This window comes from Hemibagrus wyckioides, linkage group LG15 (genome assembly GCF_019097595.1).
Source record: "Hemibagrus wyckioides isolate EC202008001 linkage group LG15, SWU_Hwy_1.0, whole genome shotgun sequence".
In the NCBI taxonomy this organism is placed as follows: domain Eukaryota; kingdom Metazoa; phylum Chordata; class Actinopteri; order Siluriformes; family Bagridae; genus Hemibagrus; species Hemibagrus wyckioides.
The window spans coordinates 5,518,702-5,531,240 of record NC_080724.1 but is presented as its reverse complement, the minus strand read 5'-3'; the positions used below and the strand labels follow the sequence as shown (position 1 = coordinate 5,531,240).

At 41.8% G+C, this 12,539-nt stretch overlaps 1 protein-coding gene across 12 annotated transcripts in view; it reads left to right on the top strand.

Annotated features, from left to right (window-relative positions):
* znf512b (zinc finger protein 512B) overlaps positions 1–12,539 on the top strand; it is an 85,754-nt gene that overhangs the window by 39,544 nt on the left and 33,671 nt on the right. For all 12 annotated transcript variants that reach the window (XM_058409607.1, XM_058409610.1, XM_058409614.1 and 9 more), the window contains one exon: positions 8,268–8,470. In XM_058409607.1, the coding sequence (XP_058265590.1) occupies positions 8,268–8,470 (203 nt within the window). The remainder of the gene's footprint in view (positions 1–8,267; positions 8,471–12,539) is intronic.

Sequence of the window (12,539 nt, the reverse complement as noted above, 5' to 3'; positions counted from 1 at the left end):
TGTCACTACCTCCTGGGTTAGCCCCTGTCAGTTTGCTGTTTGAGGGCATTAGGAGAACCTGTGTTCTCTGAATTGTATGCTGAATCATCGTTTGAGATGAGCCCTTGAGAAGGTAATTGTGTCACAGATAAGGACAAAGGACTGGTTTGTGCTGATAATCCTAAAGGGTGCCTGTCTTTACATAGGCATCTTGCCAGAGCTTTCAGGGCAAAGTGTACCAGTGCCGGGTTCTCCTTTTAGGCCTAGTCTCATTGCTTACCCACTCAAAATGCATGGAAGCTTCTGGCATCCAAGGACTCAATTACCCAGATGACTGACACATCTTGGCTCAGTTGAGGGAAGTGGCAGCCAAGCATTAAAATGCCATGCTTGCCCACATGAGGTCTCTTGTCCTTAGACTCAACCCATCGAAGTGTGTGCTTTCTCTCTCTCTGAGAATCACCTTCTTGGGTATAGATTGGGATTCAGCCATAATGCAGGCACTTTTATCTCCTGCTTGGGGGGAGTCCATCCTTTTTGCCATAAAGGACACCTGGCTAGACCAATGCCTCTCTGCCACCCTGATGACTGTAGCGGCCAAAGCTATTCCTTTGGGTCTGCTACACGAGACTGTTTCTTCACATGAGGCTCAGGAACAGAGATTTTCACCCTTGCAGACGCCCATTTCAGGGTCACAATGGTTATGCATCACAAGTTTCCTACCCTTCTTATGTGGACAAACCTTGGTTTCTCGCCTTGGGTCCCACTCTTAGGGCATGTCATTGTCGAAAGACTCTTTTTCTATGGACATCCCCCTTTCTGGTTGGAGAGTGGTCATAGATGCCTGCCCCACCCATGGCATTTGGGAGGGCTCCTGTCTCTCAAGGCACACAGAAGTTGGGGGCTCTGTTTCTAGTGCTGAAATACTTCCTCCTTAAAACTCAGGGGCCACCTCTGGTGATCAATCATTAGGGCTGTGTTTGCGCCCTCTGTTCAGGTTGGTGCACCAGATCTAGCCCTAGGTAGAGACCCGATTTCTCCACCCCCGTTGTGGGGGTTGTAGAGACTATATTGAAATTTCACCTCTGGTGTAATCGGTGTTTTCAGGATCTAGTTCACTGCCCTGTTTGTACAGTGCTTAAAGTTCCTGCAGACATGCCTCTTTGAGGGCCTATCACCCTCTAGATTGAGGTATACAGTGAGGGAAAAAATTATTTGATCCCCTGCTGATTTTGTATGTTTGCCCACTGACAAAGAAATGATCAGTCTGTAATTTTAATGGTAGGTGTATTTGAACAGTGAGAGGCAGAATAACAACAAAAAAATTCAGAAAAACACATTTCAGAAAAGTTATACATTGATTTGCATTTTAATGAGTGAAATAAGTATTTGATTCTGGCTCCCAGGTGTCTTTTATACAGGTAACGAGCTGAGATTACAGTAGGAGCACTCTCGGGGAGTGCTCTTAATCTCAGCTCGTTAACTGTATGAAAGACACCTGTCCACAGAAGGAAGCAATCAATCAGATTCCAAACTCTCCATCATGGCCAAAAACAAAGAGCTGTCCATGGATGTCAGGGACAAGATTGTAGACCTACACAAGGCTGGAATGAGCTACAAGACCATCGCCAAGCAGCTTGGTGAGAAGGTGACAACAGTTGGTGTGATTATTCCCAAATGGAAGAAACACAAAAGGACTGTCATTCTTCCTCGGTCTGGGCCTCCATGCAAGATCTCACCTCATGGAATTTCAATGATCATGAGATGGCGAGGAATCAGCCCAGAATTACACTGGTGGATTTTGTCAATGATCTCAAGGCAGCTGGGACCATAGTCACCAAGTCAACAATTGGTAACACACTATGCCGTGAAAGACTGAAATCCAGTAGCGCCCGCAAGGTCCCCCAGCTAAAGAAAGCACATGTACAGGCTCATCTGAAGTTTGCCAGTGAACATCTGAATGATTCAGAGATCATGTGGTCAAATGAGACCAAAATCCAGCTCTTTGGCATCAACTCAACTCGCTGTGTTTGGAGGAGGAGGAATGCTGCCTATGACTCCAAGAAGACCATCCCCAAGGTCAAACATGGAGGTGGAAACATTATGCTTTGGAGGTGTTTTTCTGCTAAGGGGACAGGACAATCGCACCAAAGGGACGATGGACGGAGCCATTTACCGTCAAATCTTGAGTGAGAACCTCCTTCCCTCAGCCAGGGCATTGAAAATGGGTCGTGGATGCAAAGAGGAGTGGGCTCAAATTCCTTGAGATGTGTGCAAACCTGGTGGCCAACTATAAGAAATGTCTGACGTCTGTGATTGCCAACAAAGGTTTGCCACCAAGTACTAAGTCATGTTTTGCAAAGGGGTCAAATACTTATTTCACTCAATAAAATGCAAATCAATATATAACTTTTTTGAAATGTGTTTTTCTGGATTTTTTTGTTGTTATTCTGTCTCTCACTGTTCAGATAAACCTACCATTAAAATTACAGACTGATCATTTCTTTGTCAGTGGGCAAACGTGCAAAATCAGCGGGGGATCAAATAATTTTTTCCCTCACTGTATGTGGCAGCCATTGTTGCAAGTCACATGTCTTTTCTCTAGTCTCTTTCCTTCTGCGTGGTGCCAGGTGGCTGATGCTTTTCTGCAGACTGTGTCTCCCTTCCTGGGACCTCTTAGTGGTCCTGGAGGGGCTTCTCTAAGCCTCCGAGGAGTTTCTGACCCTGGAATCGGCTCTGCTATAAGCCAATCATCCAGCCTTTTTGTAGGCCTTCTGCCCCTTGTGTCTTTGGAGCAGGAGAGAATGTACCTGCTGTACCCAGTTCGGGTTATAAGCACTTACACCCATTGCTTTAAGGCATGATGTAAATCCTCTCCCTTTTCGTCTGCTTTGGTGGCTGCAACAAAAGCAATCCAGTCTCCAAACAGCACCTTGTGCTGGGTAGTGGTAGCTATCCCCTAGGCATATGCACTATGTGGCTTTGCCTCTAGGGATTATGGTTAACTCTACTAGTTGTAGCGCCTTGTCCATCACTTTGGTTAGGGGTGTTTCCCTCCAGGACATTTGTGCTGTGATGGGTTGGTCCTCTCTGTACACTTTTATCAGGTTCTATATCCTGGACCCCACTCCTGGGTCCTAGGTCTTACCAGGTTAACAGTGCTCTGCTCCTGGCTTGTTTGTGCCCTTTCATGACCTCTGGGACAGACATTTCACAGCGTGTGGCAACATTGGTATTGGCATTCCCATAGCATCAGCCATGACGCAACATCGACTGCCCTCAAAAGGCCCTCACTTCCGGCTGTGTCTCCAGCAAAAAGGTATATCGGTGTCCAGTGATACTCTTGTCCAATGATGTCCCATTTTGGAGTTATTCCTAACTTTGTTTGAGGGATGCAAGGGGATTCTCTTGAACAAACAGTTGGACACATTGATCTATCTTTTGTCACACTCAGGCTGTGAGGGACTGAAGACAAACACACCAGATGTCGTCAACTTAGGAGCAGTTTTCATTTACTGTGCAAAAGTAAAGCAGTCTTTAAGTGGAGGTGAAAGGAGCAAGAGAGTGATATTTAGCTGAGTGCCAGCATGGGTGGTGCGGTGTGGGGTTTCCAGAGTGAAAAGCAGTAATGAGGCAAGACCCAGGAGGCTTGTGGGAAGCAGCAGGGTTAGGAAGTGTTGTCTTCTGTGTCCACTGGCAGCTGTGCAATGAGAAAGACGGAGAAATACATGTTAGTCTATGTGTGACTTGCATTATTACTTCCTCTGATGTGCCATGCCCCATACTGCTCTCTCGCCTTCTCTTGGAGGGTAAAGAGGTTATAGCGGTGCTCTGATTGGCCACGGGCTTCTTGGCCCGCTTCTGCTGCCGCACCCCGTGGCCATGTGCTTCTCGACTGTCCACAACATGGGGGTTGCTGGAACCCAGGGCTATAGTAGTGGGAGGAATGAGAAAATGTCACTGACACTATCAACTGGACACATCTGTGCAACTGTAAAATGTGTCTATCATATTGACTGGGTCTTGTCTTGGGAAGAGACTGGCCAGGCTTTCCCCTGGTCCCCTCCAGGTCATGTGGGATGGGACTGGCTGAAGCAGTGTTGGAGCCAGATGTGCAAGGTGGAATGGGTCTGTGTACACCTAGATTAGAGACTCTCAGCCTCCTGTTTCCTCGGCTGCTCAGGGCTGCTGTACCAACAAAAGGAGCTACGGAAACTCAACTCATTCTGGGGTGCAGAATGGCTTTGACCATTCCAGGAGTAAATTCCAGGTAGGAGGATGATACTGAAAGGGTGCCTCCCCGCAGAGGCCCCAAGTATGGGTGCTTGGCTATGTAAATAGCTGCCATGTACATCTTGGCATCTTGGAAACTCTTGCACTGAACCGATTGGTGAGTGGACTGGTTCCAGGTGGCACTCCTTGTACCATGACAGGAAGAAACTTCATTTTCAGAAATACAATTTCCTAGTGGAGTGAGCCATAGAGCTCATTATAGTTTACTCGACTCCAGTCAAGAGGCCAGAATTTATAAGCTCGTCACCTGCATGAGACTGGCTTAGAGGTTCCACATTTCTGGCCGGAGGTGAATAATTGCTCCATGCACATGGGACTGAAGTTACTCACAAACAGGAATCTCCCAAGGAGATAGACAAGGTCATTGATTGTCATAAACAAATGGTATCACACAGTCATCCCAGAACTACAGTCATCCCAGGACAGAGTGTGCCAAGATATTCAAAATATATCTCTGAGGCAGTGTCTTTTTGTGATTGATGAGATATTGATGATATTTAATACTTTCTCAGTGTGCATAGAGGTCCACACAAAATAGTACATTTTTTATTGAAAATATAACAAATACCCCTTAAATTCAAAGCAGAACCACTACAGAATTGAAGCCGTTCTTCACTCATGTTGCACAGAGGCTCTAATACCTGATCGACTGGCAGGACTATTGAATGAATGGTGCTACATACCAGCTCATGGCATTTTGTCATTTTATCATTCAGTGTCTAACTCTATTTCCCTATGTCTGACTGTAATGGCTGTATGCCATTGGGTAACCAATGAAATAGCACTGTTTGGTTGGAAAAAGAGTATCTCCTGTATGCAGTATGGCCTGACTACTGTATCTAGTATGCAGCTGTTTGTTCAAATGAAATTTAAACTATACACCTGCATTAGGAGCAAAGTATTATTAGTTCATCTGCAATTCCAAGCCATTCTTTGTTTATTCTCATATTTGACACTGTGTTTTGAGCCTATTTTGTTCTATGTTTTTTTTTTTTAGATTTGGATTGTGTTTATTTGGCTTTGTTTGCTACATGGCTTGTGCTTTCAGGTTTATGGACTCTTTGCCTATCTTGCTACTTTGTATTTTGCCTGCCATTTTGGATTGTTTGTTTTAAATTGTGCTTTAATGAACACACCTCATATGGATTCAGCATCTGCCACCTCTGACCCTTCATTACATAATACATTACATAAAGTGATGACCCCAGCGGATGTGACACAACTGCAAGCCATTGTGGCACACCAAGGAGAAGTGCTTATGGCTTACTACAAGCAGCTCACTATGCCCCCAAACTACCAATATTCACCTGGTCCAAGCCCTTCACAGCCTTTGCGCTCCTAAGCCTGAACCTGCCTGGATGGCCCTGCCTGAAAAATACAGTGTACCAGTGCGAAGGTTTCTTGATGCAATGTGAAATCTTCTTCTCCCACCAACATTAGGCCTTCCTTGAGGAGTCTACCAAGTGCACGTTCATGATGACTCATATGGCCCTCTATGTCTCCCACCACTGAGGGTTTTTCTTTGTTGAAAAGAAGGATGGTGGCCTCAGACCCTGTATAGATTACAAAGGTCTCAACTTCATTACCATCAAGTACCCTTACCTGCTACCTCGGGTGCCATCATGATCTAGTAAGCCAAGACTGAGCCTGAACCCATTCTACCTGCCTCACTAGTCATAGCCCCCATACATTGGGACCTAATAAAAGATCTAATGCTCCCAACACAATGAAGCTCCACCCCCTGAATGCCTGCCTAAGTGAATTTATGTAGCAGTGGGTGCACACTGTCCCAAACTTGGGCCACCCCAGCATCTACAAAACCACAAGGCTCTTCCAAGACCTTCTGGTGGCCTACTTTGGGAGCTGATGTCGAAGCCTGCCCTGCACACAGTCAAGGACACCTCAGCCGTCGAGCCTCCTGAAACCTTTACCCATTCCTCATCATCCCTGGTCGCACATTGCAGTGGACTTTGTAACAGACCTTCCAAACTCTCGGGACCACAGAGCCTGTAAACTAGTACCCCTTAAGGACCTGCCCACAGCGATGGAGACTGCTAACACACCTACAGGCTCACAGAGGACATAGTGTCGGATAGGGGGACCAGTTTATATCCAGGGTCTGGAAGGCCTTCTGCAAGAGTCTGAGCATCAGTGTCAGCCTAACATCGAGCTATCACCCAGGAACTACAGTAGGACACTACTTATGGGCCCACTGCTGCCAAGAACAACACTGATGGAGTGAGTTCCTTCCGTGGGGAGAGTATGCTTAAAATCCATCAGTGCTTGCCTATCAATCCCATGGTCGGACAAGCCATCTGACGTTCAAGCCATTGATGCCTGGAATCAGTGGAGTAGAGGAGTTTGGGAAAGTGCCCACATGTGACTCCATAGGGCGATCTAGCACCAAGAGATTCTACTCAACCCCAGACAATGCCCCCTCTGCAGTATCAGCCAGGACAATTGGTCTACAAGAAAACTCCACCTCAAACTGCTGTGCAGAAAGCTCAGCCCAATATATTTAGGGCCATTCAAAGTGTTACGCTAAATCACCCCAGTGACATACCACCTTTAGTGCCCAGCCACATATTTCATCTCTCTCATTGTTTCATGGCACACCACACCACTGCCAACACTGCACCGCTACCTCCACTCCACTACTGATAGAATCTGATGCATCCTAGATTTATATGGTGTCGTGGAAGTCTTGAGAAAATAGCACACTGGTAGGCATGGGCAAGAGAATAAAACGACAGGGTAAGATTTAATGTTGCATGTTTGACGTCTGAATACCATTTTGGGAAAGTAATGGTTAGATAAAAATGCCAAATACAGTAGGGTGGGGAGAGTGGGCACCCTTGCTTCAGACTTATGTGCCGTGAAATTGTGATTATTAGAGAACCTTAATCAACTGAGTAAAGGATTTACTAAAGCTTAATATATTTAGGTAATGCTGTAAATAAGAATTTATAATTTACTTTGCTGAAGGCTGTAATGACACACCAGACAGCAAGGATTAAGGATCCATTCGCAGAGTTTTAATAAATTCAGGCAGACTAATCCAAAACATAATCCAAAACAGTTGTGGTAAAAAAATAAAATAAAATAATTATTCGATAATAAGCTGGCAAGTAGATTCGGGCAGACAAATCCAAAATGCAAAACAGAGAATTGAGGAAACGGTAAACAAGGCACAGGTCATACACAATGAAACAAACATGAGAGAACAGAGAACACGGCTTGGTACGTAGTAGAATACTAACAATACTTAGCACCAAACACTGGCTGTCTAAATGTCCCATAAACCCGGAAGTGGCCTTGACACTAGAGCCACTTAATATTCAAGCGACGGTTCCCTCCAGTGGTTTGAGGTGGGTAATGCAGGACATGATGTTACAAAGACCTTTATTGTGTCAATAGTAATTGTGTTAATTGTGTCAATAGTAAGTTATTGTGTTAATAGTACACACTTTATGTGAGGAAATATGTATCAAGTGAAGAAGTCTGCATGTTGGTAGTTTACTTGTTTGATTGTGTGGATTAATGATGGAAATACAGTTTTTATTCTGGTAGCTATGGTTTATTTGGTATTTATTTGGTAGCAAGCTTATATTTTTTGTTGCCGTTGATGCGTTATAATCAGTAGTGCTTTGTTAATGTTATCATTGTATGGTCTTTCCTGCTGTGCTCAACAGGACTTTTGTTTTCATTTGATGAAATGAGGTTAGCTAAAAAAAAATTCATATTTATTATTATATTCAAAAATTTCTCTTTGTAGGCTCAAGGTGTAAATGAGTATGTTAGTGGGTGTGCATGATGAACTGTGACCTATTCAGGTTGTGCCCTATTCCTAATGATCCTGGGATAGGCTCCACTGTAACCCTGATTTCTGCTTTTTACAGCACAGATACACATTTGTTGTTTAAATATACAGGTGCCAAATTCAGTTGCCAATTTTGCTTGTATTCTCAGGTCAATCTGTGTCTATGTGTACTCAGGAAACGGTGGTGGAGAATTTCAGTTACGGCTGTCCATACTGCGAGGCTGTGTTCACCACAAAAGTTCACCTGCAGAAGCACAAACTGTGGAATCATTCAGAGAGGGTCAACATGGAGAGGAAGATAGCAGTGACCATGGAGCAAGTGGTTGAGCTGAAAGCTAAGCCAAAACTGCAAACAAACCCTGTAAATTCTAAAAAGAGGTAAGAGAAGCTACACAATAAAATCCAGACATTTCACCTTTGATGCAGATTATTTTAAACCAACTATCTCACTGAAATATTTGGATAAAATTTATACAAATGGTGATTTATACAAATGCCTGCTTATTTAGCTACTTAGTTTGGCTTGATTTTAATTGGGGGGCGGGGCATGGAAAGAATGTAAATGATTCAGCTGAGCTGCATTAGAGATAATTTCATTACTTGTGTGCCTAAACATTTCTCTATTTACATATATTCACACATATTTAAAATCATCAGCTGTTAGAACGTAAGTGTGGGGGAACCAGGATTTACATCATATGTTGCAATGGAAATTTTTGAGAACAACTAAAATAAAAAGACAATAGAGAGAAATGTAGGTGGATTTCTGTAGCTGTAATTTTTTTTAGCCGATGAGTGATCAGTCATAATTATCATTGTAGGGTAAATGGTTTTGTTTTTATAGTAAGCACTGGACACATACTGTATAACAGCTATATAGGTGCTTAAATATTTACAATCTCAGATGAGAGGGGAAAAAAGCCGTGTCTTTTCAGCAAGATTGTGTATAGTGATCATCCTGAGAGAGAGAACTTTTACGGTCCATCTTAGTTCCTTGGTGAGAAGGAACAGAGAGATGGAACAAAACTGGTGAAGTTCTTTCGACTGATAAAGGCAAATACATATTTACAGTTGATGTAAAAAGAACCTTAGAATAAAACTGCCCCCTATCTGTGCATCTATGAAACCTATCTAATTATTATTGACCTGTTGACACCAGTAGTGCTATATAAATTTTATTTTAAGTAAGTAATACTGCTGAAATATGGTAATAATTATCTGTTGTTTATATTCATCTATTGTTATAGCATGTTATAGATTAATTTAGCTAAATAGTCCAATTACTGATTGATGCAGACGTAGGATTTGGAAACAATTAAAGCACACGCTCACACACACGCACACACACACATGTGCACGCACACATTTCAAAGCATGATGAGAGTCGATACTAGCAATTACTGACTGCTTGCACAGCTGGATTTTCTTTCAATGAGGAAAAAAGGGACCGTTTGCCTGTACCTGGTCATATCCACTGGAGCAGTGCTACTGAGTTTTTAACTTTTTAGCCCGGAAAAAACTTATTCTATATTATTAGAATGGATTTCTTTTAATCAGACCTTAATCCTTGTTTGTATTATTGAGACATTAACAGCAGAAGGACCAAAAAATAGTTCTGAATGATGTAAAAGACAAAAAAAGGTATTTGCAAATGTCAAGCTTTCAAAAAGTCATAAAATTTTTCATTTTCATTTAAGAGTCATAGTCCCTAGAAGCCACTGATCAACCATATAAGGGAGAACTTTCTGTTGATATAGAAAATGTTTATGGACTAGAAATGTCCTTTACCTGTATCTTTTCTCGGGTAGCTCTGAGGTGTGATATGGATGAAGATTGATGTTAACATTCAAGGGTGCACAGTCTCATCATGTGGTCTTGCTTCTCCACACTGGTTCATTTATGCAGGGTTGGGAAAGTTATGGTACAGTAGCTTACTTTTTTCGTATACTGTCACCACAGGACAAACCATGCAACCAGTTTCAGAAAACTGTTTGATGCATTATGGTTATGAGTTTAGAGGGTGAGAGCAATCCCCTGCAATCCAATAATTCCATAAAATATTTGTGTATACATTTATGAGTTGATGGTAGTTTTGTACCATTACTCAGATGCATACATATAATGACAGTGGAAAACAACAGTCATTACTATTGTATATTACAAGCCACACTGTATACCTCTTACCAAAAACTAAATAACTGATATAGTAATTAAAGTCAAATCAGATCTGAACAAAATTCATAGTGGAACTACATTTGACTAGACTAGACTAACTAAATATGAGTGCTGTCTGTAAAAAAAAAAAAAAAGGTAGATAAATCGAATGTTTTTCTGCAAGCCTATGTGAATTATTATGCCCAACAATCCGGAGGTTTTATAATGGTATTATAAAGGTATTATACAGTGAATATTATGTCCAAGACCCAAAATTGGAGAAAGGCTACCTAGTCTTGTATTAGACTATTAGAGATCTGGAGGGTTGTTTTGTTTATAAATTGTAAGCCCTGTTAGTTCTACTGATGCAAAGATCTTCTAGCATCACATTTTTTACAAGTTGACGATGCTTGGGGATCATCTTAGTCCTCAGTCAAACAGTTGCTACCCCTATTGTGCTGTTTTCAGATGTATTCAAAATTATGGGAAGATGCACTGGAAACACAATTATTCACTAAACTGTTTAACAAAGAAACAAATGGGCATATGGACACAACCAATCATGTTGGTCACAATAACACTCTTAAACAAACGGTCAGATTTAGCTATGAAAGCAACAACTTTGACCTGATTGGTGTCCGATATATTTTTCAATACAACCTTTTACTAAATGGCATCGATTTGAGGTGTATAATGGTTTTCTGTAAAGATGAATTTTGCATAAAATTAAGAAAGAAAATACAAATTTAATTTTGAAAATACTGAACAATTCTCTTTCTGTAAAGAAATTGTCTGTCTCATCCGCAACCTTGGTAATGATAATGCAACCGCATAGCATCCCATCGAAACAGTCTTCATGAAGCCCATCAGTCTAGCTGCAGGGAGTCACATATGCTGTCAGCAGTGCTGTAAGTGAATGAAACAACTGAAATGGGTTTTTTTTACTCAAATCAAATTCAAATCAAATACAGAAACCTGTCTAACTACAAACATTTTTTCATTTAATTCTTTTTTGAAAAGGAACTGTCATATAATAAAATCAAACTCCATACAAGTTCAAAATTTTACATCAACACTACATATCTTTTGGTGTGTATCCTGTGAGGACACAAGTGCTTATTTAAATAGCAGCCTAAATTGGAACAATACTCAAAACTGGTGAGCTTAATCATGGTAAATAAAGGAAAATGGCAATGATAAGACAAGGTGGAGACAAACCATGAACCAAAACAAAACACATGGCTACATAAACAAATGTATAACAATGTGGAACAGAAACGGAAGTGAGCGCAAGGCTGGAAGAGGGCTTAGGACGTTGCCATATCAGTGTCAGCAGGGAGCATGGCTTGGAACAGGGCTTGGAAGGCTGCCACAGTAGCCTTGGCAGGGAGCATGGCTTGGAGCAGGGCTGGGGGGGGGTGCAGTGTCAGCCTTGGCAGCAAGCATGGCCACTGAAACCACATGATCTAACCACTGAAATCACATTCAGCGGTGGTCTGGGACATGTATGGTCACATCGCAGTGTGAATGTGAATGCATCACCATTATAATGTGAATATGAATGCATCTAGATGTGTCCCAGACAGCAATGTAGAACCACCTAATATGTCATTGCTCTCGGTGGAAAATTGAATGGTTGCACTCTCTGCTGTTAGGCTAGATGATGAAAGCTGTTTTTCATAGTTTCTTGCTTTTCACGCCATGGAGATGTTTTCAGAGGGTTATGTTCAGAGGGTAATTCCTGCTTCTTTTTTCGAACAGCAAATTGTTTCCATAAGTGTCCGTCAGAAAACATCTTAATTTTTGTATTTCAAGGTTCAAGGTTCTTTATTGTCAATGGCACCATATGTGCAGACATACAGAGGAATCGAAATACCGTTTCTCTTCTCTCGTCAGTATTTACATTGTCAATACAGTCAGTGCACCATAGAACAGATTTTGTGTGACCGTACCAGCAGTATACTTAAAATAAATAGATAAAAATAAACCAGTGAAAAATATATTGAATCGTCTGAATGAATATATATCTGAGTAAGTGTAAACAGTGAATTCTATTAAATATACAAATATAATTCCAAGGTGCAAATAAACATGAAGATAAATGTAAATATTCAGAAGTTCTGGGTATAGAGGCTTTTGTAAGATGCAAGACAGCATGTACAATAGCAGCAGTATGACAATAGTGCAAAAAAGACTGTTAAGTGTAAACGTGCAAGCAGTGTCAGATGTAAATAGTTTGTGCATGTAACGTTTGAACAGGTGTTTGTAAACAGTTCCATGTGTGTAGAATTCT